General features: G+C 54.7%; 3 protein-coding genes across 6 annotated transcripts; 2 read left to right on the forward strand and 1 right to left on the reverse strand.

The window, feature by feature from the left end:
* Window positions 1-549: 549 nt before the first annotated feature.
* LOC125336476 (fibrinogen-like protein 1-like protein) lies at window positions 550-7,988 on the forward strand. Its single transcript, XM_048325012.1, has 4 exons — window positions 550-762; window positions 3,676-3,819; window positions 5,836-5,898; window positions 6,937-7,988. The coding sequence occupies exons 1-4, from the start codon at window positions 759-761 to the stop codon at window positions 7,569-7,571; spliced, it is 846 nt and encodes a 281-aa protein (XP_048180969.1). The 5' UTR covers window positions 550-758; the 3' UTR covers window positions 7,572-7,988.
* A 1,259-nt stretch (window positions 7,989-9,247) lies between these two features.
* On the forward strand, window positions 9,248-12,771 carry VPS37D (VPS37D subunit of ESCRT-I). 4 transcript variants are annotated; one of them, XM_048324918.1, is made up of 5 exons: window positions 9,950-10,110; window positions 10,960-11,131; window positions 11,657-11,739; window positions 11,883-12,032; window positions 12,114-12,771. In XM_048324918.1, the coding sequence occupies exons 1-5, from the start codon at window positions 9,988-9,990 to the stop codon at window positions 12,384-12,386; spliced, it is 801 nt and encodes a 266-aa protein (XP_048180875.1). In that variant the 5' UTR covers window positions 9,950-9,987; the 3' UTR covers window positions 12,387-12,771. The 4 variants fall into 4 exon arrangements, with proteins under 4 accessions (XP_048180877.1, XP_048180875.1, XP_048180878.1 ...); XM_048324921.1 differs by having other exon boundaries at window positions 11,883-12,017; XM_048324920.1 differs by lacking the exon at window positions 9,950-10,110 and adding an exon at window positions 9,248-9,304 and having other exon boundaries at window positions 11,883-12,771.
* Window positions 12,772-18,747: 5,976 nt separating this feature from the next.
* DNAJC30 (DnaJ heat shock protein family (Hsp40) member C30) lies at window positions 18,748-21,244 on the reverse strand. The gene has a single exon (XM_048324925.1). It carries the CDS (start codon window positions 21,147-21,149, stop codon window positions 20,523-20,525), a length of 627 nt encoding a protein of 208 aa, XP_048180882.1. The 5' UTR covers window positions 21,150-21,244; the 3' UTR covers window positions 18,748-20,522.
* Window positions 21,245-21,258: the final 14 nt, after the last annotated feature.

Below are 21,258 nucleotides of genomic sequence, written 5' to 3' on the forward strand. Positions count from 1 at the left end.
TCCCTGGGAAAAGGGAGGTCTGGCATTTTCTGTAAGACATCTCTGGTGTAAGTACTCCTAGAGCAGAGAGGGGCTTGAAGTGAGACCATTTTACATCAGCAGCACTTCATGATGCCCAAAACTCCCTTGTGATTGCTGCAAGGGCCACCATGGTGCCGGGGGGGACCACAGTGCGCATTGCGCAAGGGGCAGCACGGCAGTGGCAGGGCAGGGGTGTCAGGAGGCACTGGAGTGGAACTTTCTGAAGTTCAGTGCACAGTTTCCCAGGAACACTGGAGTACCTCTTCCCTGAAGGGTCTGTGGGGTCCCCAGGGGCTGTTGAGCTCAACATTGACTCTGAAGAGAGTGATTTACGCCTGATATTTGATTTCCATCCAGGAGGTGAAAGTCATCTGGGTATTTACTTACCAGTTGAGCTCTGTGGAGATGCCCCAAGAACGTCATTCCCTGGGGAAACACTGCACTGTAAATTGTGGGTATTTTAAGGCATTTGCTTATTGGCACCATATTATTTGCTTTGCCTCTGAAGAAAGCTCTTCACCTGTGTGACACACAGACTTCATTTTCTGAGGACTGATCACTTGATGGTGAAGAGCAAATAAGCCCTAAGCCACTGGTCCTGCTGCCAACCAGAGAACAAGTGCTGAGGTTTGGGTCTTGTGCCTCCACCCCCTCACCTGCTCAACCCTATAACTTTCAGGCTGGACACCCCTCCAGCCAGGACAAAACCATCCAGCTTTGTGCCCCACAGAGACGGCATGGGTGAGTGTAAGGTTGGATGGAGGGGATGGGATGGGATGGGATGGGATGGGATGGGATGGGATGGGATGGGATGGGATGGGACTTCTGTGTGTGACTACAGGTCACAGGGTACCCCAGCACTTTGTCTGCTGCAGGGTCTGTCCTCCCCATACCCTGGATATGCCAGTGCTGAGTCCATTGCCCTGTCTGTGCCTGCTCTGCCCTGGGCTGGGAGCTGGGGCAGGAGCCTGCATGCTCTGCTATTTTCAGGTTGTACCAGTGTAGCCCTGGAGTGCTACACAGATCATTGTACAAGTTTCATATTTACCATTCTTTGCAATTTTCAGTTCCCCAAGGAAAGTGTTAAATACTCTAGACTAAAAAAAAGATTTTTTAGATTTTCCTTCTGAATGAGTGATATTGAACAGGTACCCAGATTTGGAGGTCAGATGCTCAAAAGCACATTGCTGTCCCCAGAAGAACACCCACAAGAAGTTGATCCTCTTCCTGCATCTCCTTCCTATGCAGACTTTTCATGACTAGTCATGGGGGAAGGGCTGGCAGTGGGGGGAGCATTTCTTCCCTGGGTGCCTCAAGGAAAAATGTCTTTAAATATGTCCCAAACACAAGAATATCAACATACCAAATGTTATGTAGGAATTGAGAAGTGAATCAGTTGGACTGAAGTGTGTTTGAAAAACTTGCTGTAAAACTGTAACCAGCATGAATGATTGGGACATCTCTGAGCATTTTCAAAATGGGGTGTTTGTCTCTAGGGTGTCTGCAATTCCACACAGCAGTTCCAGGCTGGCATCCATGATGATTTTCCTTCTCAGGCATCCCAGAGAATGGTGCCAAACCCAGGTACCCCAGGGCAGTGCAATAGGTGTTGGCTCTGCTTGGTTTTGAACAGTGAGGGGTTCACATCAGTCATCTGCCAGGTGAGCTGTATGTGTCTTATCAAGACTTCCCCATGGGCAGGCATCTCCACAATGTCCCACTCTTTAGGAATCACAACAAACTTTCTGTTATTTTACTTAGGTTGAATACTGCAAAAAGTGTGCTGGTTTTCCCTAGTGCTCTGAACCAGAGCAGAGCAGACCAGTTGTCCACATATGGAAATCTTGAACTAGCCACATAACCAACATAACCACACAAAGGGCATAATTTACCCCAGACAGGCTGTAACTCCTGAAGGTCTGTGCTGCCTTTCTTTGTCATGCTGCTTGCACACACATGGCCCTGCCTGGGCAGGCACAAAACCGCAGGGCAGTCCCAGCTCAAACCACATGAATGTGTCATGGGAGCATGATGGGAGCTGGGAAGAAAGGGGATTCCTCCCTCTGTGCTCACTCTGCTTGTTATCTCTAGTCCCGAGCCTTGAGTTTTATAGGGTGTAGTGGTTTGGTCCAAAATACTCATTACTGTTTACCTTCTGTGAGATAAGAATTAGGAGAAATGCAAAGCAGGCACCAATCTTGAAAGAATATAAAGAAGTTTATTAACAGACCTAAAAGAGGGGGAAAAAAATTATACCACCTTCAGAACTCTCCTCCTACCCCCACCTTCCTCCCTTCTCCCACTGACAATGGAAAAAGACAACCCTTAAGGATGTTCAGTCTGTTTACCACTTCCATAATAACCTTGTTCAGTCCATTTAGAAAGAGAAGTCTCTTCTCGCGCTATGAAAACATTATCACAACGAGACAGCCGCCCACTTCCAAATATTGTTCAGTCCATTTAGGAAGAGGAGTCTCTCTGTCTGCATGTGAGTCCTTTCCCCCGACTTGCAGCTTTTCCCGCAACTGCTTTCGAGGGTCCACTCTTGAAGTTTTTTGGGGTACAACTTTAAGGTTGAGCCTTTCAGAAACAAAAAACAGAGGCCCTTCTCCTTCCCTGGGAGCAAAGGGTCTTCCTCATCTTCATCTTTAGGACTATCTCTGGGAGCATCTCTAGGAACTGAGGTTTCTCCTTTCCCGTTTGGAGCAAAAGTCCTCATCTGGTCCATCTCTAGGGACTGAGGTTTTCTCCTTTCCCATTTGGAGCAAAAGTCCTCATCTGGTCCATCTCTCCCTGTCCAAACTTCTCATGAAATTACAGCTGCGTCAGCATCTGCCTATCTCAGCGCAGGTGCTTCTGCTTACGAGTTGAACGCTCCACCCCCCATATCTTCATGAAATTACAACAGGATACTCTGATATATCATAGCTTCACAACAGACTTTCAGCTTTAAGCATCTCCTCTCTCCCTCAGGTTTTCAGCTCTTCACAGCACTAAAAGGGTTAATCTCACCTTGGCCTTGCAGCTGGAATGTGGCTTATCGCTGTTGGTCACCTGACCTCTGCCGGACAGCGGTGCCCCTTTAGCTGAAATCTTCAGCAGGTGGTCATCCTGGAGCCGTGGCCTGGCCCGGCCTGGCCCGAGCAGGGCCTGGCTGGGCCCACTGGCCCCCACACGGGGCCCGCAGCCACCCGTCCCAGTGCCGAAAATGAGAGAGAGCTTGGAGGGGGAGTTTGCCTATTCTTAAGCGTGTATCACAGAGGCGGTCACAACTTTAAGTGGCTTAAAGAATTGTCCATATTCAAACTGGCCAGCTGATAGGTTCTATCAGGTCATAGAGGAAGCTGTAAGAAGAACATCACTTCCAAGACAGCTTGCTAACCTATGACATAGGGATTTCTGATTACAGACACTTTGGCTTTGGACAAGGTTTTGGCACTTCTTCTGTCTCAAAAGCCACTACAGCAGGTGCCACACCAATGACTCCTGCTAATGTGTACATGACAGTTCATCTAATGAGCTCATCTACATAGGGCTCATGGCTCCAAGGGAGCACTACAAACAGTTTTATTTTCCTATTTTACACTGAATGGGATTATTGGCTTTCCAATAGAAGAGTTACGATCTCTTTCTTCCAATCTCTTCCCATTTCAGCTACCCAGTGCCTTTGTCTCCTGCTTTTGACCTGCCTGCTGGCCCTGGCAGCATCTTTTCCTGATGTTGACATAAGAAACTTGTACCTCCTCAATGGCACAATGGATGACATTCTGAATGCTCCCCCACAGTCCTCCCAGCCTGGTAAGTATGGCCCTGAAACAGGGAGAGGCAAACAAGGTCCTGATCAGTCAGATCCTACACAGCCTACACCCTCATCAGCCTGCCTATACCCCTGTCACAGCAAGGAAGGACTAAATACTGCTCTGAGAATGTCTTACTGGAACAAGAGTAACCTCAGGGTCCCCTTCTGCTTGCTGCCTGTCTCATCTGCTGCGACTTACGGAAGTTCTTCTGTCCATAAGTGACAGAAAAACAGCCAAAGAGCTGTTCAGAGCTCACAGGATCCCAGGAGAAAGGACAATTTGGCAGCAAGACGAAGCCCAGGGTGTTGTGGGCTGTGGGCTCTTCCTTGGAGAAGAAGGGTTAAAGATGCTAACAGTGTGTTTTGAGGACATGGAGAACAGTCCCTACCTCTGGAAATCACAAGGTCAGTGGAGAACTGAATTCAAGGGAGACCTCAATACAAAGAGGAAATAAATGAAGTTGATACAAAGAGTTTAAGCAGTGACACTGGCACAGGGCAAACAGCCAGGTGATGGCACAGAGTAACCTACAGGGTTATGTTGTAACCTACCAGGGTATGTTGGAACAATGAGGAAGCCTTCAAGAAATGCTCCTGGAAAAATAAACAGGGGCTGTGGGTGGGATGTGGCATGACAGAAAGAGCTGGTTCCCTTCCAGGGGAGGAGGAGGTGTGCTCGGCAGAAGAGCTCAAGGTCCAAGTGTTTGGTGCTGATTTCACATCACCTGTCAGGAAACTGCCAGCACAGGGAGCACTGCGACTGAGACAAGAGCCTGGGCTTCAGCAAGAACTGCAAGTCTGAGTAGAGAAAGAATGTGTGCTCTGGGCTCCACAAAGCTCTCAGGAACATGGTGTGATTTCGGGGTTGTCTTGTGCAGGGCCAGGAGCTGGACTTGATGACCCTTGTGGGTTCCTTCCAGCCTGGGATATTCTATGATTTTGTGGTTTCTCACCTATGGCACTGCTAGCATGCTCTGAAAACATCAGCAGCGTGAATGCATGCTGGGTGAGCAGGGAGGCATGCCAGAAAAGACAGGCCAGCATTCCAAAGTCTTGACTTGGAGAGGAGTGCTTCCAAAGGGATGGGGTATGAAGGCAGAAAGGAGCAGAGGCAGACTGTGCCTTACAATACAAACATGAGTAAACAGCTTCATATGGCTGTAGTAGAAGCAAATTCCATGGTAGAAAAGTCCTCCAGACCACATCACATGAGTGTTTCCCACTCAGGCTCAGGCTGTAAAGAAAGTCAAAAGGAGTCAAAAAGAGAGTCAATATCAAAATTCAGAAAGTCAGAAGTCTGGTAGGCAGACTTTGTCAGGAATGGGTTTATACAGAGTGTAAGAGGCTTAAGTTAAACACTTCACAAGGGAGGGGGTAAGACAGTGCCAGCTGAGACTGAAAGCAGGGAGCAGGTATTTGAGGCTGTCAGAGCAGCAGCTGCAGGGTTAATTGTCTGTTTTAGAGAGGGGACAGGAATGGCTTTTGTAATTCCATAAGCCTGTGACTCATCCCTCTGTTTCACAGCCATCAGTGGATACAGAGATGTCCTTGCAAAAGAATTGCATTAACTCATTCTAAACCATCCTCTCTTCCAGCAATACCCTTCAAATTCCCTTTTGAGCAGACACCTCTCCCAACTCCTGATACCTGGGCCAGTTCTCCTGTGTCTGCTCTCACATTTCTTCCCCCACTTTTTAATCCCTCTCCTTCCCAAGTCCCTAACTGCTGCTGCTGCACTCTAACAACCACCTTCCCAGTGTTGCCACCACCATTTGGGGTTTTCCCCTACACGGTATGCCCAAATCCTTTCCACCAAGAAAGCATCAGCCTCACTCTCACACCACATAAATTCCCCCAATCTACTAACTTGCTGATATCTGAAATTGATAAATTCCTCTGGAATTAGGAACAGTAACAGAAAAACTGGAATATCATCTGGAGAAGATTGAGCTCTCCTAGCAGGCATTTGACATGTCTACTCTCCACACTCATTCCTGTCTCCTGTGTTAATTTAGATGATGGTGATGGACACGTCCGACAGGCCAGGGACATCGCCCACCACCCACCAGCAAGCCACGGTGAGTCTCTGCATCTGCCCAGGAGCTTTCACCATCACTGGGCTCACCAAGAGCTCTCGGACAACTTATCCATGTCTTACACATGCACTGGCTCCTCCCAGGAATATGTTGATTTTCTGATGGGCTGCAGAGGTGCCACAGCTCATAACCTCCGGGGACTCTGCTACCAGCTATGTTCTGGGCTCAGTACTTGATGTGGTGCTTTTGCATGGGGAATTTTCCAGATAAAGGTCCAAATCGGAAAGTGATGCTTCATTACTGGGAAGTGGTGATTAGTCATTTTCTTATTTTCACAGTTGATGAGAAGACTGGGTCTGACAGAATTACTGAACTGGCTGGGTCAACATTAGCCCATAAGGCCAAAGATAGGTCCTACCTGGGTGGGGACAAGCACTGACAGAGGTACTGAGAGTGGAGCAAGTTCCTTCCCTGCAGTGTGTAGTGCATTCAGCTGTTTGTTGTGTGAGGTGCGGACACTCTGGAGCGTGGAAAGGCCATAATCAACAAGTCAGGAAGTCTCTAAAGAGCTACTTGGGTAATCTCAGAGAACAATAATGGCTTTGCCCTGCTTAGATCCCAAAGGCTGATTTAATTGTTAGAGATATGGATGTCATGATCACCCTCTCTATGGGGTTTCTGAGTTTATGGCAAAGCATTAAACCTCTTCGCTGTACCAGCAAGTGATTTTGTCCCCCAGATTTGCATTTGTCTGTGGTGATACACCATCTGCATGACACAGGCAAATCACTGAGACTGAACCCACGCTGGATGAAGGTCCTTAGGTGACCCAAAGACCTGGGTGACCCAGGCAGTGCCTGGCTTGCTCTCACCAGACATTTTGGTAGTGTGTCCCCATCAGTTTGAACCCAGTCTTAGGAAGATGTGAAGCTCACCTCTACACTGATCATCTCAATATTTTGATTTACTCCTGTGAGCGCATGGCAGGAATACAGCCTAAGAATGTGTGTGCAAAAGGATGTAGACACAAAAGAAATACCCCACTTTTAGGGGAATTTAATAACCATCTCTTGTTTCCAGCTCCAGGTTGGCCCAAGGACTGCAGTGAGATTCCCCGTGGAAGCCACAGTGGCGTCTACATCATCCAGCCCAAAGGACTGCACCACCTCGTGGTGTACTGCGAGATGAACGTGACCCACGGGGGCTGGACCGTCATCCAGAGGAACCAGAGAGACACACCAGTCACCTGGGCCGAGTCCTGGAGCACCTACAAGTATGGCTTTGGGAACGTGCGCACCGAGTACTGGCTGGGCACCGAGTACATCCACCAGATCGCCAAGCAGAAGGTCTACCAGATCAGGTTTGTCATCCAGGACTCCGCAGACAACTTCAACTTCGCAGATTACAACCTGTTCAGTGTGGAAGACGAGTCCCACGGCTACCGGCTGAGGCTGGGCTCCTACAATGGGACAGCTGGGGACGCCATGACCTCAGACAACCCCAACAACATGCACGACAACATGAAATTCTCTACAAAGGATCGGGATCAGGACACTTACAGTAAGAACTGTGCCTACAGCTATGAGGGTGGGTGGTGGTACTCATCATGTTATTCTGTGCGGCTGAATTATAAGGGCGGCATGACATGGGGCAACCTGTGCAAGGGGAACTGCAAATCCTCTCTTATCCTCATTAAACCAGCTTCATATTGTTAGTACTTCTTCCTCCTCCTGTCCACAGTGGACACTCTGCAAAAGCTCTGCATGGCCCAAGAGTGTGAGCCTCTCTGGAGCAGAGCAAGGAGCACAAGGGTAGCAGGGCTTGAAATGCCACTTTACAATCCCCCACTCCAACTGCAGACTCCCCTCTGCTCAGCTCCGTTCCCCTGTGCTTGCCAATGCTTCCCTGTTATTATGTTCATAATCAAGAATTAAAAAATCACTTCTGAAATTTGTGGATTTCACATATACCTTCCCTGTGGGAGGAAGACAGCCCTGGAGTTGCATTAGTCTCCTTGCTGTCTCCAGAACTCACAGAAAGCAAAAAAAGCTGCATGCCCCAAATTTCCATATACTCTGAGCCTCTCTGCAGTGTTTGGTAAAGCATCCAATAAACATGCTTGCTTGAGCTCATTCTTCAGTAACGACATCTGATTTGTACCTCTGCTGTTCTCCTGTGAGAACCAAGAAATCCCATGTCAGGTGCCAGGACTGGAGTCTTGAGGTTTATCATAGAATCACAGGCTGGTTTGGGTTGGAAGGGATCTTAAAACCCACTTCATTCCAACCCCCCTGCCATGGGCAGGGACACCTTCCACTTAACCAGGTTACTCAGCCTGGAGAGAGAAAGCCTTGAGTGTTTCTCATGGATGTGAGAAAATTAAACCCAGTTACACTGTGATAAAGGCCCTGTGATCTGCACAGGGGTGTTCAGAAGGGACCTGGCACGTAGGAGAACTGATCCTACATCCTCACCACACTCACAGTCATGAGTCAGAAGCTGTGGCAGTGTCCTGGTGCCAAGGTCTCACTCCTGCTAGGAGGCTGCACCTGTCAGGATGTGTTGCCTGTGCTGCCTGGATGTCTGTACTGTCATGCTTTGATCCTGTAGAAACAGGATTTCAAAGCCATCAGTAGATCTGTCTGCTGTGATCATGAAGCAATGAACTTAAATGGAAGCAAAGGAGAAGTAGGCTAAGTATTAGAAATTAGGAATTCTCCACTTGAATTAGGAAACACTAATGAGGGCAGACCTAATTACAGTAATGGGACCACCATATCCAAGTTTCTGATGGATTAGATTTAGATGAACTTTTGCCAGGAAAAGTCCAGACAGAGCTAATGCTGTGAGGCTGCAGGACCAGGGTCCCTAACATCTTTGTCCCATGATCGTTCCAGTACTGCTAGGACAGACTGCCAGAGAAGCACTTTGGTATTCATAAACCCTGTCTTGTTTTGTCCTGTAGCAGCACAGTAACAGCCATGAGTTTCACTTCCAGGACCAACAGCTCAGGAAAAACCCATCCCTGGCCCAGCAGCTGCAGAGTCCAATAGGTGCTGGGAGCCATCCAGAGAAGTTTGAGAAATTAGAAAATGCTGAGAGAAATGAGCAGTGGAGGATGTCCGAGACAGAAACAGCCTGACACTGCTCCAGGGAACGGCCCTCAGCACTGCAAAGTGGGGGGGACACCTGCACCTGGGAATGTCTGAGGAAAAAGTGAGCTCAGGGCTACTCCTGCTGGAAGCATCTCTCGGGGCTGTACTTGCCCCACTGAGAGCCTCCAGCACCAGGCACTGAGCCCCCCAGCACAGAGCACGAAGGACTGGCGGGACTTCCACGTACAGCCTGTGCCTGCCTTGGAATGTGCATCACAGCATAGGGAGCGGATGCACAGAGCAGCTCCAGGATGGATTTGCGTTGGCTGGAAGAGCAGCTCTCCTGTGCCAGGGTGAGAAGCTGGTAGAGCAAGGAGACATGGCTGTTAGGGAGGGTCCTGGAATTTTTCTTCTAGGTTTCTGAATCCTTGCAAATATTTGGTGACCCTGTGGCAGCAGTTCCTGGTCCCAGTGGGGCAGCGCTTCTGCCTTCCTCAGGGGGCGAAGAGGCCCGCAAAGAGCCGCAGTGCCAGGGTGCCGCAGTGCCAGGGTGCCCCAGCGAGAGGGTGCCCCACGGCTCCCAGCCCTCCTGAGCCAGTGGGCAACAGGGCACCAGGCTGTCACAGGGCGGCACCGGGCAGTGACGGGCGAAGCCGTGGTGGCGGCAGGCGGGGGCTGCGGGCTGCACAGCGGGGTCCAGGGTGTGCACAGAGGGTGCAGAATGCACAGAGCGGGATGCAGGATGCGCGCAGCGGGGTGCAGGGCGCGCACAGCGGGTGAAGGTTGCGCACAGCGGGGAGCAGGGTGCTCCCAGAGGGTTCGGGGTGAGCAGGGTGCGCGGAGCGGGAGCAGCGCCTGTGTCCCCCGGCCAGGGGCGGCGCGGTGCGCTGCGGAACGGGAGCGCTTCGTGCTCCGCTGCGGCTCCTTTAAGACCGGCGGGGGCGACGGGCGCGAGGCGGCGCGAGCGGCTCCCGGCGGCGGGGGCGGGGGGTCCCGGTCCCGATCCCGATCCCGATCCCAATCCCGGCCCCGGCCCATGTCCCGGCCCGCGGCGCCGCCCGGCTCCCCGCGCCGCCTCGGGGCACTCAGCACGGCGCAGCTCCGGGCCCTGCTGCAGGACGAGCCGCGACTGCAGCGCGCCGCCCGCCTCAGCAGGAAGGTACGGCCGCGGGGGCCGGGGGGCCGGGAGGGACCGAGCCCCGCAGCCGGCAGGGTCAAGCCGTGCGGCACTCGCTCCTCTGGGGCTGTCCCGCTGCGCAAGGTGGAGCCGCCCGCGGCCCGGGAACTGGCGCTGCGGGGCCGGGTATTCTCCGATGGCACCGGCTCCGTCGCCCGCTGCCCTTATCTTGACGCCCGTAATCCCGAGGGCTCTGGAGGAGCCGCAGAGTCCACCGGCGGGGCGGGGGAACCTCCGCTCGGGCGTCCCGACCGCGGCTGCGCGGGGCTCCCGGTGCTGAAGCCTCGGGCCACCAAACCCAGGGCCACCAAACCCCATCCGCTGCCCCCGCATCCCCGAGATCTGGTGAGGCCCCGGCCCTTCGCCCGCCCTCCAGCCTGCTCTCGTTTTCCGCAGCCGGGATGAGCTCCGCGCTTTCCCGGCTCCGCTGCAGAAACGGGCACAGGTTATTCTGGAATCGCTCTCGGCCCGATTTCAGCGTCTTCCCTAGGTGTCCCCGAGTGCAGACGGTGTGTGCGCATCGAGGGGAGGGTGCTGTCCCTTCCGTGACATCCATGTCCTCTGCCAAGCCCTTTCCCTGCAGAGGGGCTGGGCAGCCGGCGCTGAGGTTTGCCACGGTCAGGTTGAGCCACCTTGCATGGCCCGGCTCCAGCCGTTGCATTCCCCCGGGATGCACCCCCTTTCCAGGCAAAGCAGAGGGATGGAGACAGTGCAGAAAAAGAGGGCTCACCCTCCGATGGATATGGATCCCTGCCCAGCAAGGTGCTGGATCTGACTGTTTCTGCCCATTTCTCATTGCTGACACACACGGCTCCCATCCCATTCCCACAGTTCCAGAGTCTGCAGCTGGAGCGGGAAATGTGTTTGGCTTCAAACTGCACCCAGGCCAGGGTGAATCTGTCCCTGCGCCCACGGCTGGAGGATGGGAAGGCTTCCCTGGCCATCAAGTACCAGGAGCTGCAGGAGATCCGAGAGGCATGTTGGGACAAGCAGCAGCGCCTGGGTGAGTGGAGTGCAGCCTATGGGCTGGGGCAGAGCCTGGCACACCCAGAGCAACCCCTGTTAATATGAGGGTCCAGGTGGGCTCAGTATCCTTGGACCTACCCCAGGGAAATGGTCCAGCCATGATCAGGAGTGGTGGGGGATGATGCTCCCTGTGACATAGCAAATCCTTAGCTGGGACCAGTCATAGAATCACAGAACCATTTGGGTTGGAAGGCACCTTAAAGATCATCTCATTCCACCCTTTGCTGAGGGGAGAGACACCTTCCCCTAAACCAGGTTGCTCCAAGCCCAGTCCAACCTGGGCCTGAGCAATTACAAGGATGAGTCATCCACAGCTTCTCTGGGCAACCTGTGCCAGGGTGGGATGGAAGTCATGGTGTGCAGGTGGCTCCAGGGATGTGTTTGGGGGTGTTTGAGTTCAAGGAAGTGGGGGAGCGGGTGCTTGGGGATGGGAAAGACAGCAACCCTAGCAGTGGGGGCATCCAGGGGAAGGTTGGCAGCCCCATCCCCTTCTGACACACAGAGGCTTATCTGGAGAAGTGGAGCCCACAGAGCGCCCTGGACCAGCTCCAAGCCAAGCTTGATGCCTCTGAAGCAGAGTCAGAGGTGAGTTAGCTGAGACCCCTGTGCTGTTGTCCCTTCCTCACCGGGGCCACGGACTGCTCTCCATGCCCTCCCATATGCCAGGGCCTGCAGAAGAGTCCAGGGTCCAGGGGGTGCTCCTTCTGGTCCCACTGCCCATCCCACAGGCACAGATAAAGCAGTTCCTGGCCCAGGACCTGCCCCTCGAGTCCTTTCTGGAGTCCTTCTGCCAGAGCCGCACACACTCCCACGTCTGCCGGACGCAGCTGGAGAAACTGCAGGAGCTACTGCAGAAGGATCAGGTGCAGAAGGATCAGGTGGGCAGGAACGCTGTGGGCCCTGTGGGGTGCCCAGGTACCCCAGCTAGCCTGGCACTAGCCCACCTTGCCCCATTGCAGAGTGGAATAGCCCCCAAAGCCTTTGATCTCTCCTACGGCTTTGTGCCTGCCTTCCTCATCCCCTCGGAGGCTGTTGTGCCCTTTCCTGTGCCAGCTGCACCTCCCAAGCACCATCTTCCAGCTCTGGGACAACAGCCAGCATCTCCCTGCTCCGAAATTCCCAGCCTGGGCTCTCCCCTACGCCTTGTTGGACACATCCCCCTGCTCAGTCCCCAGCCCGGCCGTGGGCAGCAGCAGCTGCAACACCAGAAGCAGGAGCCTCCGCACCGGTAGCAGGGCAGGGATGTGGGATGTCCCTGCTCCTGTGCCTCCACAGGCCTCGTGCAGGAACACGTGGGCAGGGAACATGAGGGGTGGTGGGTGGTGTAGGCACAGCTCCAAAGGGCTGTGGGGTCTGTGGGGCAGGCACATGGGTGGGTGCTCACAGAGGGATGGAGGTACTTGGTTGGGGCAGGTGCCATGGCTGGGTAGGGGGTCCTGCATTTGGGGAACTGCTGGGGGGAGGTCTCTGCATCCACAGCAAGAGGAACAGTGACAGGAGGTGGGGGTGGGTGGCTTGTAGGGATGTCAGTGGGCTTAGCTGGGAGAGACAGCAGGGAAAAGAGCACAGGAGCACTGGGTGCCAAATGCTTCCTAAATAAAGGCTCTTTCCATGCTCTGTGTGTGCTCTTTCCATGCTCTGCCCCTTGGCTCTGGCTGTGAACAGCAGCATGGGACAAGCAGGGAGGAAAGGGTTACCAGGAGGCACTTGCCAGGCTTGGAGGTGACTGGCAGCCAAGGAGGGCCCTCCAGCCTGATGAGCCCCCAGACCTTTAATTCATACTTGGCTTAGGCCATCACTTCCCTGGGGAAATTGAGAGCTCCTGCAAGGGGTACAGAGCCTGCCATGAGTGTGTGTTTCCCTCAAGAGATGTACCAGGGACCAGTTTGGCCTTGCACATGGGGAAGGCTCATGAGGTACCCAGAGATGCCTCATGTCAGCAGCAAAGCCCTCATCCCATGGAGGGTTATACCCTGTGGCCAGCTGGGCTTGCTCGTGGCTTGGCAGCCACTGGTCACATCAGCCTGCACTTATGTCCACCTTTCTCACAACCTCAGAGGCCATTGTGCCCTTTGTCATTCCTTATCCACCTCCCCCATTCTCCAGCCCTCACTGGAAAAAGGGACAGGAGGCCTGAGCTCTCACCTGTTTTATCCCAGGCTCTTCTGTTCCTTCCCTTAGTATCACACAATGGATGGTAAGTCCAGGGGGTGGTGCTCCCCATCCCCCAGGGGACAGCCTGGTTCCTCCAGCTGCAGCCTCCTGGGCACCCCTGGGAATCCTGGGGTGCTTATTCCCTGCTGTGGCATATCCATTGTGCTGTTTTTAGCTTTTGGGTTGGTATCAGACTCTTCTTGTGCTCTCAGACCCTGTGTAATTCTTTTCCTCTTTCCCAGTTGCCTGCCGAACTTGCATCTTGTCACTGGTATGTAGACTGGAAATCATCCCAAGCAACAAAAAGCCCTAGCTCAGGCTACAAAACACCCCAAAATACAGGTCATTAGCTTGCACTGTCTGATCATCCTCCCCCACTGAGGCTACCTGGCCTTATGCCAAACTTCAGCCCTCATTTATGGCCAATATTCCAGTATTACTAGTTAAAGCAGGTTTAAAACTAGGATAAATAGGGGACCAGCCACTGTGACTTTATTGGCATGTGAGGAGATGGTAGTCACTGGAATATCTGGAGTTTCATAAAGCACCTGCTGCTTTCTTAAGTCCCACTTTGGGCTCAGCCTGGCAACAAAGGGCCTGATTGCCAGTCAGGCTCTGTGCTCATCATGTGCGTTGGAGTCTGCAGCCAGGCACCTGCCTGGGCTGAGCCCCAGCCAGAGGCAACACTGGTGGGCTGTCACTGCCCTGCCACAGGGGACCAGGCACAGCACTGAGGCATGGGACAGTACACGAGGAGCCAAGCTGTGTTGATTTGGCATGGCCTGGTTTTTTTGGTAGTGGGGGAGGGCCACAGAAGTGGCTTCTGTGAGAAGCTGCTAGAAGCTTCCACCACGTCTGACAGAGCCAGTCTCTGATGGCTCTGAAGATGGACATGCTGCTGGCCCCATCAGAGAGGTTGGTAACGCCTCTGGGATGACACATTTAAGAAGAAAACCAAAACAGCGCACGCCCAGTTGATTCCAGGGCTGGTGAGGCGCCGCCAGCGGGGCTTTCCCAGCGCTGCCATCTCGGTGCGGCCCACAGCAAGCCTCGCCTGCCTGCTCGCCCCTGGCCAGCCACGCTGCGGGCAGGAGGCCAGGGCTGGTGGTGGCGGCTTCTCCTTCCCGGTGCCCGCACGAGGAGAGGCGTTGAACAGCACCAGCGCTGCGGCGGCCGCCAGTGCCCGCAGGGGCAGCGGGGCTGCCTGGCCAGCAGCGAAAACGTGGCGAGAGATTCTCCGACACGGAACCCAGACGAAATCAACCACTCGGCGCTGCGGGATGCTGTAAGAGTCTTTGAATTGGTGGAACTTGTTGGCAATCGTACCTAGGAGCAGCAGTTTTTTCTTCTAGTCGGAGAAGAGGAGGAAGTGAGAACATGTGAGGGAAAACAACATGGCAGCACCAAGGTCAGGGGGGAAGGAGGTGCTCCAAGTGCTGGAGCTGAGATTCCTCTGCAGGCCGTGGTGAGGACTGTGGTAAAGTAGACTGTCCCCTGCAGCCCATGAGGTCCACAGGGGATGCAGAGATCCACTCGCAGCCCGTGAGAGAAGTACTGATGCTGGAGCGGGCAGATGCCGGAGAAAGCTGTGATCCAGTGGGAGACCCGAATGGAGAGAGAGGGCCATTGCTTCCAAACTAGAGCAGCCTGTCCTTAAAAGACTGCACCCCGTGGACAAGCGACCCACATGGCAGCAGTCTCGGAAAGACTGTCCGTGGGAGGGACTCACATTGCAGCAATATTGGCAGGATTGCTGCTCGTGAGATTGGAGCCACGCTGGAGAAGTTCACGGACAACTGTCTCCTGTGGGAGGGACCCCACGGCACAGCAGAGGAAAAACTCTTCTCCCTGAGCGAACAGAAGATCTCAAGTGACGAACTGACCAAAATCCCCATGCCCTGTCTCCTGGCAGGGGCTGGGGGGAAGGTGTTTTAAAGGCTTATTTTACTTCTCATTATCCTCCTCTGACTCTGTTAATAATAAAATTACTTTATACCTTTAAATTTTAACCTGTTTTGCCCTTAGAGTGTTTTCTCCCAGTCCTCATCTCAACTTATGAGCCCTTTGTTAATTTTTTCCCTTCTCCTCTGCTCAGCTGAGAACAAGAGCAAGCGAGCAAACCGTTTTCATGAGTACTTGGCATTTGGCCAGTGTCAAACCACGACACAAGCCACCCAAAAACTAGCCAGGCCCCACCAGTGTGTCTCCCCAGGCAGTGCCTGTCTTGCATGGCTCCCCAGGGCTGGGCAGCCCCAGGTTGTGTGGGTCTGTCACCAGCTCCAGGACAAACTTCCCTGGCCCCATGCAGGTACAGAGTCACCCCAGTGGCCCCTTGAGTGTGGACTCTCAGGGTGAGCAGCTACCTCTGCAGCCTGGGGAAGGTGAGTGTGTCCTATGAGAGTTGCAGCACCAAAAGTGACAGTCTAAGCACCAAGGTAAGCTGTGCTGCCATGGTCTGCCTGTCGGACCATAGGAGCCCTGCAGCACCCAAGGCACCCAGCCTGTTCAGGAAGCACTGGGCAGGCCCTGGCCACCCCATGGTCCTGTTGGGCTGATCAACACCCCACTTTAGGGTGGGAAACCTTGGGGTCCTTTGGGAAGCTGCCAAGCCAGGTGAGCCCCTGCCCTGGGGCAGTTCCTCCCATCCTGCAGCTGGTCCTGTCCAGTTTGGAGCACATACTAGCTGGCCCTAGGACACCTCAATTGTAGCGATCCTGGCAGGGGTTGTCTGTGCACCCTGGTGCACCCCATATCCGTGGAGACTGAGGGGTATCTGCCTGCCCACTGCCACCAGCAGCCCCGGGCCCTTATAGGCCAGCTGGGACTGGGGACAAGGTTCTGCACAGCACAGGCAGGGACACTGGCTCACAGGAAGAAGCTGACAGCAGCCAGGGTGACTCCTCTGCCCCTCCTGCCTGCACAGTGGCTCTCTCTGCCTGTCCCTGCCCTGCAGAATGGAGTCAAGGAGGGTAAAGGTGCTCCTGCTCACTCTGAGGAGGAGGAGGGGTTGCCACTGGGTATGCACCTGCATTCACATCTGCTGGAGCAGGCAGCAGCCTGGGCCCAGCCCAGCCCCTCCGCCAGCTGGTGTACAGCCAAACCTGGGCAGGGAGCTGAGGGTGCCCCCCCATCACTGGCTCTGTGAATGCCAGGCTGGATAAGGAGCAGCCCCCAGTCCAGAAAGGCCAGAACAGCTGGGAGAAGAGGGGTGCTCCCCACCTCCCCGGGAAATCCCCTGAGCCACAACCCCCAGGCAATGGGGTGCAAAAGGGGTACAGACCTGAACTGGGGCAGCCAGGAAGGGGCTGCCAGTGTGCCCCAGCTGGGGCCCCCAGAGCAGGCACTGGGACTGTTGAGGGAAGTCTATTAACAATTAACTCTATTAACTAAGGAGTGGCCAAAGGGGATGCTGCTGAAGGGAGGGGGAGCTGCCTCCCCATCCTTGGGTGCTGCCAGCTGTAGCAGCCCTTACCTGGGAGGACAGAACCACCATCAGCAGGACTGGGGTGCAGAGTTCTGCCCACACAGGTGAGGGCTGCAGCTGTCCCAGGGGCTGTCCCTTCACCCCCATCCCTGCCAGACTAGCCCCTTTTGGGGGGTGGAGGCTGATGGCCACCCCTTACTGCTGGACTCTGCTCCCCCAGCCTGCAGCTCCCTGTTCCTGCCCCTCATGTCCCCAGCCCAGCTGGCACAGTCAAAGATCTGCCGACAGACAGGTTTAACCTCTTCCTCTCCAAAGAGGAGGCCAGCTACTCCAGGAGGAGGCCCTGATGAGGCACTGAGACCCCGCACTTCCAGGCTGCAGCACCCACCAGCTGAAGGGAGCAGCTCAGCACCCCAAACCTGCAGTTATGGGGACATCAGCCCAGAAGAAGGGGTGGGGAGTGGGGTCTGCACTGAGCTTGCAAAGCCTCAGCACCAGGGCCATCAGGCTTCATCCAGCTTGTCTAAGTTTCCGTGGAGCCTTAGATTTCCTTAGTTTGTCACAGCATCAAATTACCAAGTGGCTGTTAGCTCAGATTTTGGTGCTTCCCTTTAATGTCTGTTGTCAGTGATTCAAGGGTGGGAATAAGCAACACCAAAGAACCCAGAATAATCCCTGGGGTGAAGGTGCAGGGTAGAGCAGTCCAGGCCTGGATGGGTTGGCATGGAGTGATGGCTGAGGCCCCACCAGCAACTCACCCTCAGACAGTTCCTTTTGGTGACACAGAGCGGGCAAAACCTGATGCCCGAGTAAGAGAGTGAATCCATATGGATCCAATAGCGTATCTAATATGGATACAATACATCACTTGCAGGCAGGTGAAATGTGGAGCCACAGAGCGAGGAAGTGAGGGGTAGGGTGTGCTAGAGTATGTGTAAAAATGGTCCCAGTGGGCTTGAGATTGAGGAGGAAGAAATCCCTATTGTGAACATCACACTCCTCCCAGCAAAAGCCTCAGGATGCTCATGGTGACATCCCCAGCTGAAACTGCCACCTCACCTCCCCTCCAAGGGCACGGGCCCGGAGGGGCTGTGGACAGCTGCTACTGCAGTCTGTTACTGAGATCTGTGTTGTAGGGACTGGATACATCCTCAAAGGAGGAAAAGGATTTGGGAGTATAAGCTGTTCCCTGCTATAACCCCTGCCAGTGGCTGCCTTGCCCCAGCTGCAGGAAGGTGGGCTCCTGTTCTCACAGGAACAACGCTCTGTGTGTCAGTATCCCCAAGGATGCATCCTGGTTCCCAAGATGTAATACAGTCAAGGCCACAGGGAATTACTGAGCTGCACCCACTGCTGATCTTCCAGCCTTGTACAGCTCACAGCCCCTGCCACCTCACACTCCTGTCACCATCAGCCCCTGGCATCTACACAGGCTGTGCTCACCTGGCTAAAGGAAAGCAACATGAAACCCAGTTGCTCCTGGCACCTCTCCATCAGGAAACAACTGGGGAACAAAAAGAATGCAATGACACTGTTGACACAAGGAGAAAAAGAGGCAGAACAGTGGTATGCTGAGAGCTGGTAGGCATTTGGACCAGCTCCAGCCTTTCTACCCAAGCTCCTGAAATCCTTCCCAGAGCAAAGGAGCAGTCAGACCTGACTAAGGCAAAGGTGACACTGGAAAGTTTTAGGGCACCCTCCTCTGACCAGGCAGTAGGTGAGTGCAGAGCATGTTACCAGTGCACAGCCACCCCCGGGTGTCAGGCAAGCACAGAACAGGACCTCCAGCAGTAGCAGGGAAGGCCATGGTGGTCCAGAGAGGCCACCCTGCCCTGCTGACTGCAGGCTGCATGCCCACCCTTCCCAGCAAGGGAGACAGAACCTCCCTCCCCACCCTCTTCTTCACTGGCTGAAGTCAGGATGTGAAACACCTGCCTGTCCCTGTTTTCCAGCAAGTGCAAGGAATATTTACCACCCAGGCCCACCAAAAGAAAAATGTGTCATTTTGTCACCAATTTATGGCTGGATGTCTTTAATCTTCAAGATACATCACGGAGACCTGAAAATGAAGAACCAGTAGCAGGAACTGCCCAAATCACCTGTTTGGGTAGGAGCTAGAGAAATGCTCCCCAGTGCCCACTGCTTCCCACAGACATCACTAGGTTTTCCAGCCTGGGAAGTAATGTTTCCTGCCAAATTCTGCCAAAAAAGCTACCTCTGATCTTTCAAGTGATTTTGTTTACAGAATGAAGATAAGCATGAAAAATGCATCAGCAAGTGCCAGAGCCACAGACACTTTCCCTCTGTAGCCAGCGAACACAGGGCTCCTGTTTCTCCCATGATGACATTTCAGTGCTGTAGTCCCAGGTAAAGGGATAGACTGGCATCCAGCAAGGATGCTGGAAAGCTCTCTGCCCATGGGCTGAATTTACTCCAAGCATGCAGCAGCCTCTAGCGTGCAGCTGGAAGTGGCACAAGGCTTTTGAGAGCAAGCAGAGAGCAATCCTGCACAACCAGCAGAAACAGTGGTCCCTGCCGTGCCACTGCCTCAGGCTCCCACCAGGATCACAGAACTCTGCAGTGGAAAACACAGGGCTTTCACTTTTAACATTCTTGTGCTGGGACAAAACACAACCCAGGGTCTGGGTCACGAGGTAACAAGGGCTGGGCTCCTGCTCACCCCCCTGACAGCAAACCCAGTGATGCACAGTCTTTGGCACTCTCAGGCCACTGCCATGAAGCTTCTCTCCCTCCAGGTAGCAGTGACATAGCACAGGTGAACCGTCACCCAAGGAGAGAGAAAAGTTTCTGAGAAACACAATCTTTAGTTCTTAAAACATTTCAGTATTAAAACAGGCAAATAAACTTGTGCAAATGATGCTCAGATACATGTAAAACACAGGAAATAGTACTCGGTGCTCACAGGTGCATCATGGCCAAAAGCCTCGGAGGCAGGGACTTGTGTAAAGTTTCTGGAAGGCCCTAGACAGGACAGAGGACTTCAGACACCAAAGTGTTTTGCCTCCACCTCCAGGCAATGTCACACACTGATCAGGACATGAGGCACCATGGGCTTGGGTTTCATTTTTCAAGTCTGAATCTAAGACTTCTGTACCCGCCACCCTGAGCAGGGTGATGCAGTTTGGACATCAAAAACTCTCTAGAGATGTATTACCAGCAGGTGTGACAGCACAGAGGTGGCAGGTCTGGATCAGCAGAAACTAGAGCCACATCTGAGCATGAATGAGCATAGCCCTGAACATACACAGCACACACCACCTCTGACAGCCTTTAATCTCAGCTGCGGCTCACAAGAGGCACCTGGGGCTGTGCCAAAAGAGGGGACACATCCCAGTCCAGAGTCCAGGAACCATGTTTACTTGTCAGGCATTGTGTCTGCAAGTGGTATTGCTGAGGGGACACATCAGAACCCGCAAAGCTCCTGCACCACTTCTGCAAGGTCATGCTGGTGGCACAGTACAGCCTAGCCTAGCCTGTGGACCAGAGTGCACAGAGGGTATCCAGACGTCACATCCTGTGCCAGCCAGGGGCACTCTGTGTCTGAAGGTCATGCTGGCAGAGGGGCCAGCTGGCTATGGAGCCTGCTGGTCATACACCATCCCTGAAGGTCACACCGGCAGAGTGAAATGTCACAGCCTGAGCAGCAGATACAGGGTACTGCCAACAGCGTGTGCAGGGCACGCTCCCAGCCCGCTGCCAAGCTCCCTGGTGACACTGTGGAGCAGGGTGGGCGCTCCGGGGGCTGCCCAACCCCGCCGCGGCCCCGCTGTCACTTGAGGCCGTAGAGGATGGCAACACTCAGGAAGAAGAGGAGCCCGATCGAGAGATCGGAGAGGGCCCTAAGGCGTCCCTGTGCCGCGGCCTCCTCCCGCCGGAGGCGCAGCTGCTCCCGCCGCGCCCGCAGCAGCTGCTCCCGCTGCAGCTGCTCCCCGTAGTGCGCGCGGTAGAAGGCGTCGAAGTCGAAGGGTGGCGGGACGGGCCCCGGGCGGGCAGCGGGGGCGCGGGGCGGCGGCGAGGCAGCGGCGGGAGGGCGGCCCGAGGGCCGGGGTGCGTCGCGCAGCTCCTCGGCGCTCAGGAGCCCGCGGTCGTACTTGCGGCGCAGAGCGGCGCTGCCCAGCACCCGGTAAGCCTCGCTGACGGCGGCGAAGCGCGCGGCCGCGGCCGCACTGCCGGCGTTGCGGTCGGGGTGGTACCGGAACGACTGCTCGTAGTACGCCGTCTTGATCTGCGCCGCCGTCGCCGTGGACGGGACACCCAGCACCTCGTAGAGATCGCGGCGCGGCCGCGGAGCTCCAGCACCGCCCGTCTGCGCGGCCCGGGACGGTGGCGGGGCGCAGCCGGGCCGCGGAGCCGCGGGGAGGAGCCGCCGCAGCCGCCCGAGTGCCGCCAGCTCCATCGGGGCCTCAGCGCCCGCCCGGCGCCATGCCGTACACCGCGGCGCGGAGCAGCGACGCCGGGCAGCAGCGGGAGCTGCGGCGCAGACAAGGAACGTCTGCAGATACGTG

The sequence above is a fragment of the Corvus hawaiiensis genome, chromosome 20 (genome assembly GCF_020740725.1).
Source record: "Corvus hawaiiensis isolate bCorHaw1 chromosome 20, bCorHaw1.pri.cur, whole genome shotgun sequence".
Classification (NCBI taxonomy): domain Eukaryota; kingdom Metazoa; phylum Chordata; class Aves; order Passeriformes; family Corvidae; genus Corvus; species Corvus hawaiiensis.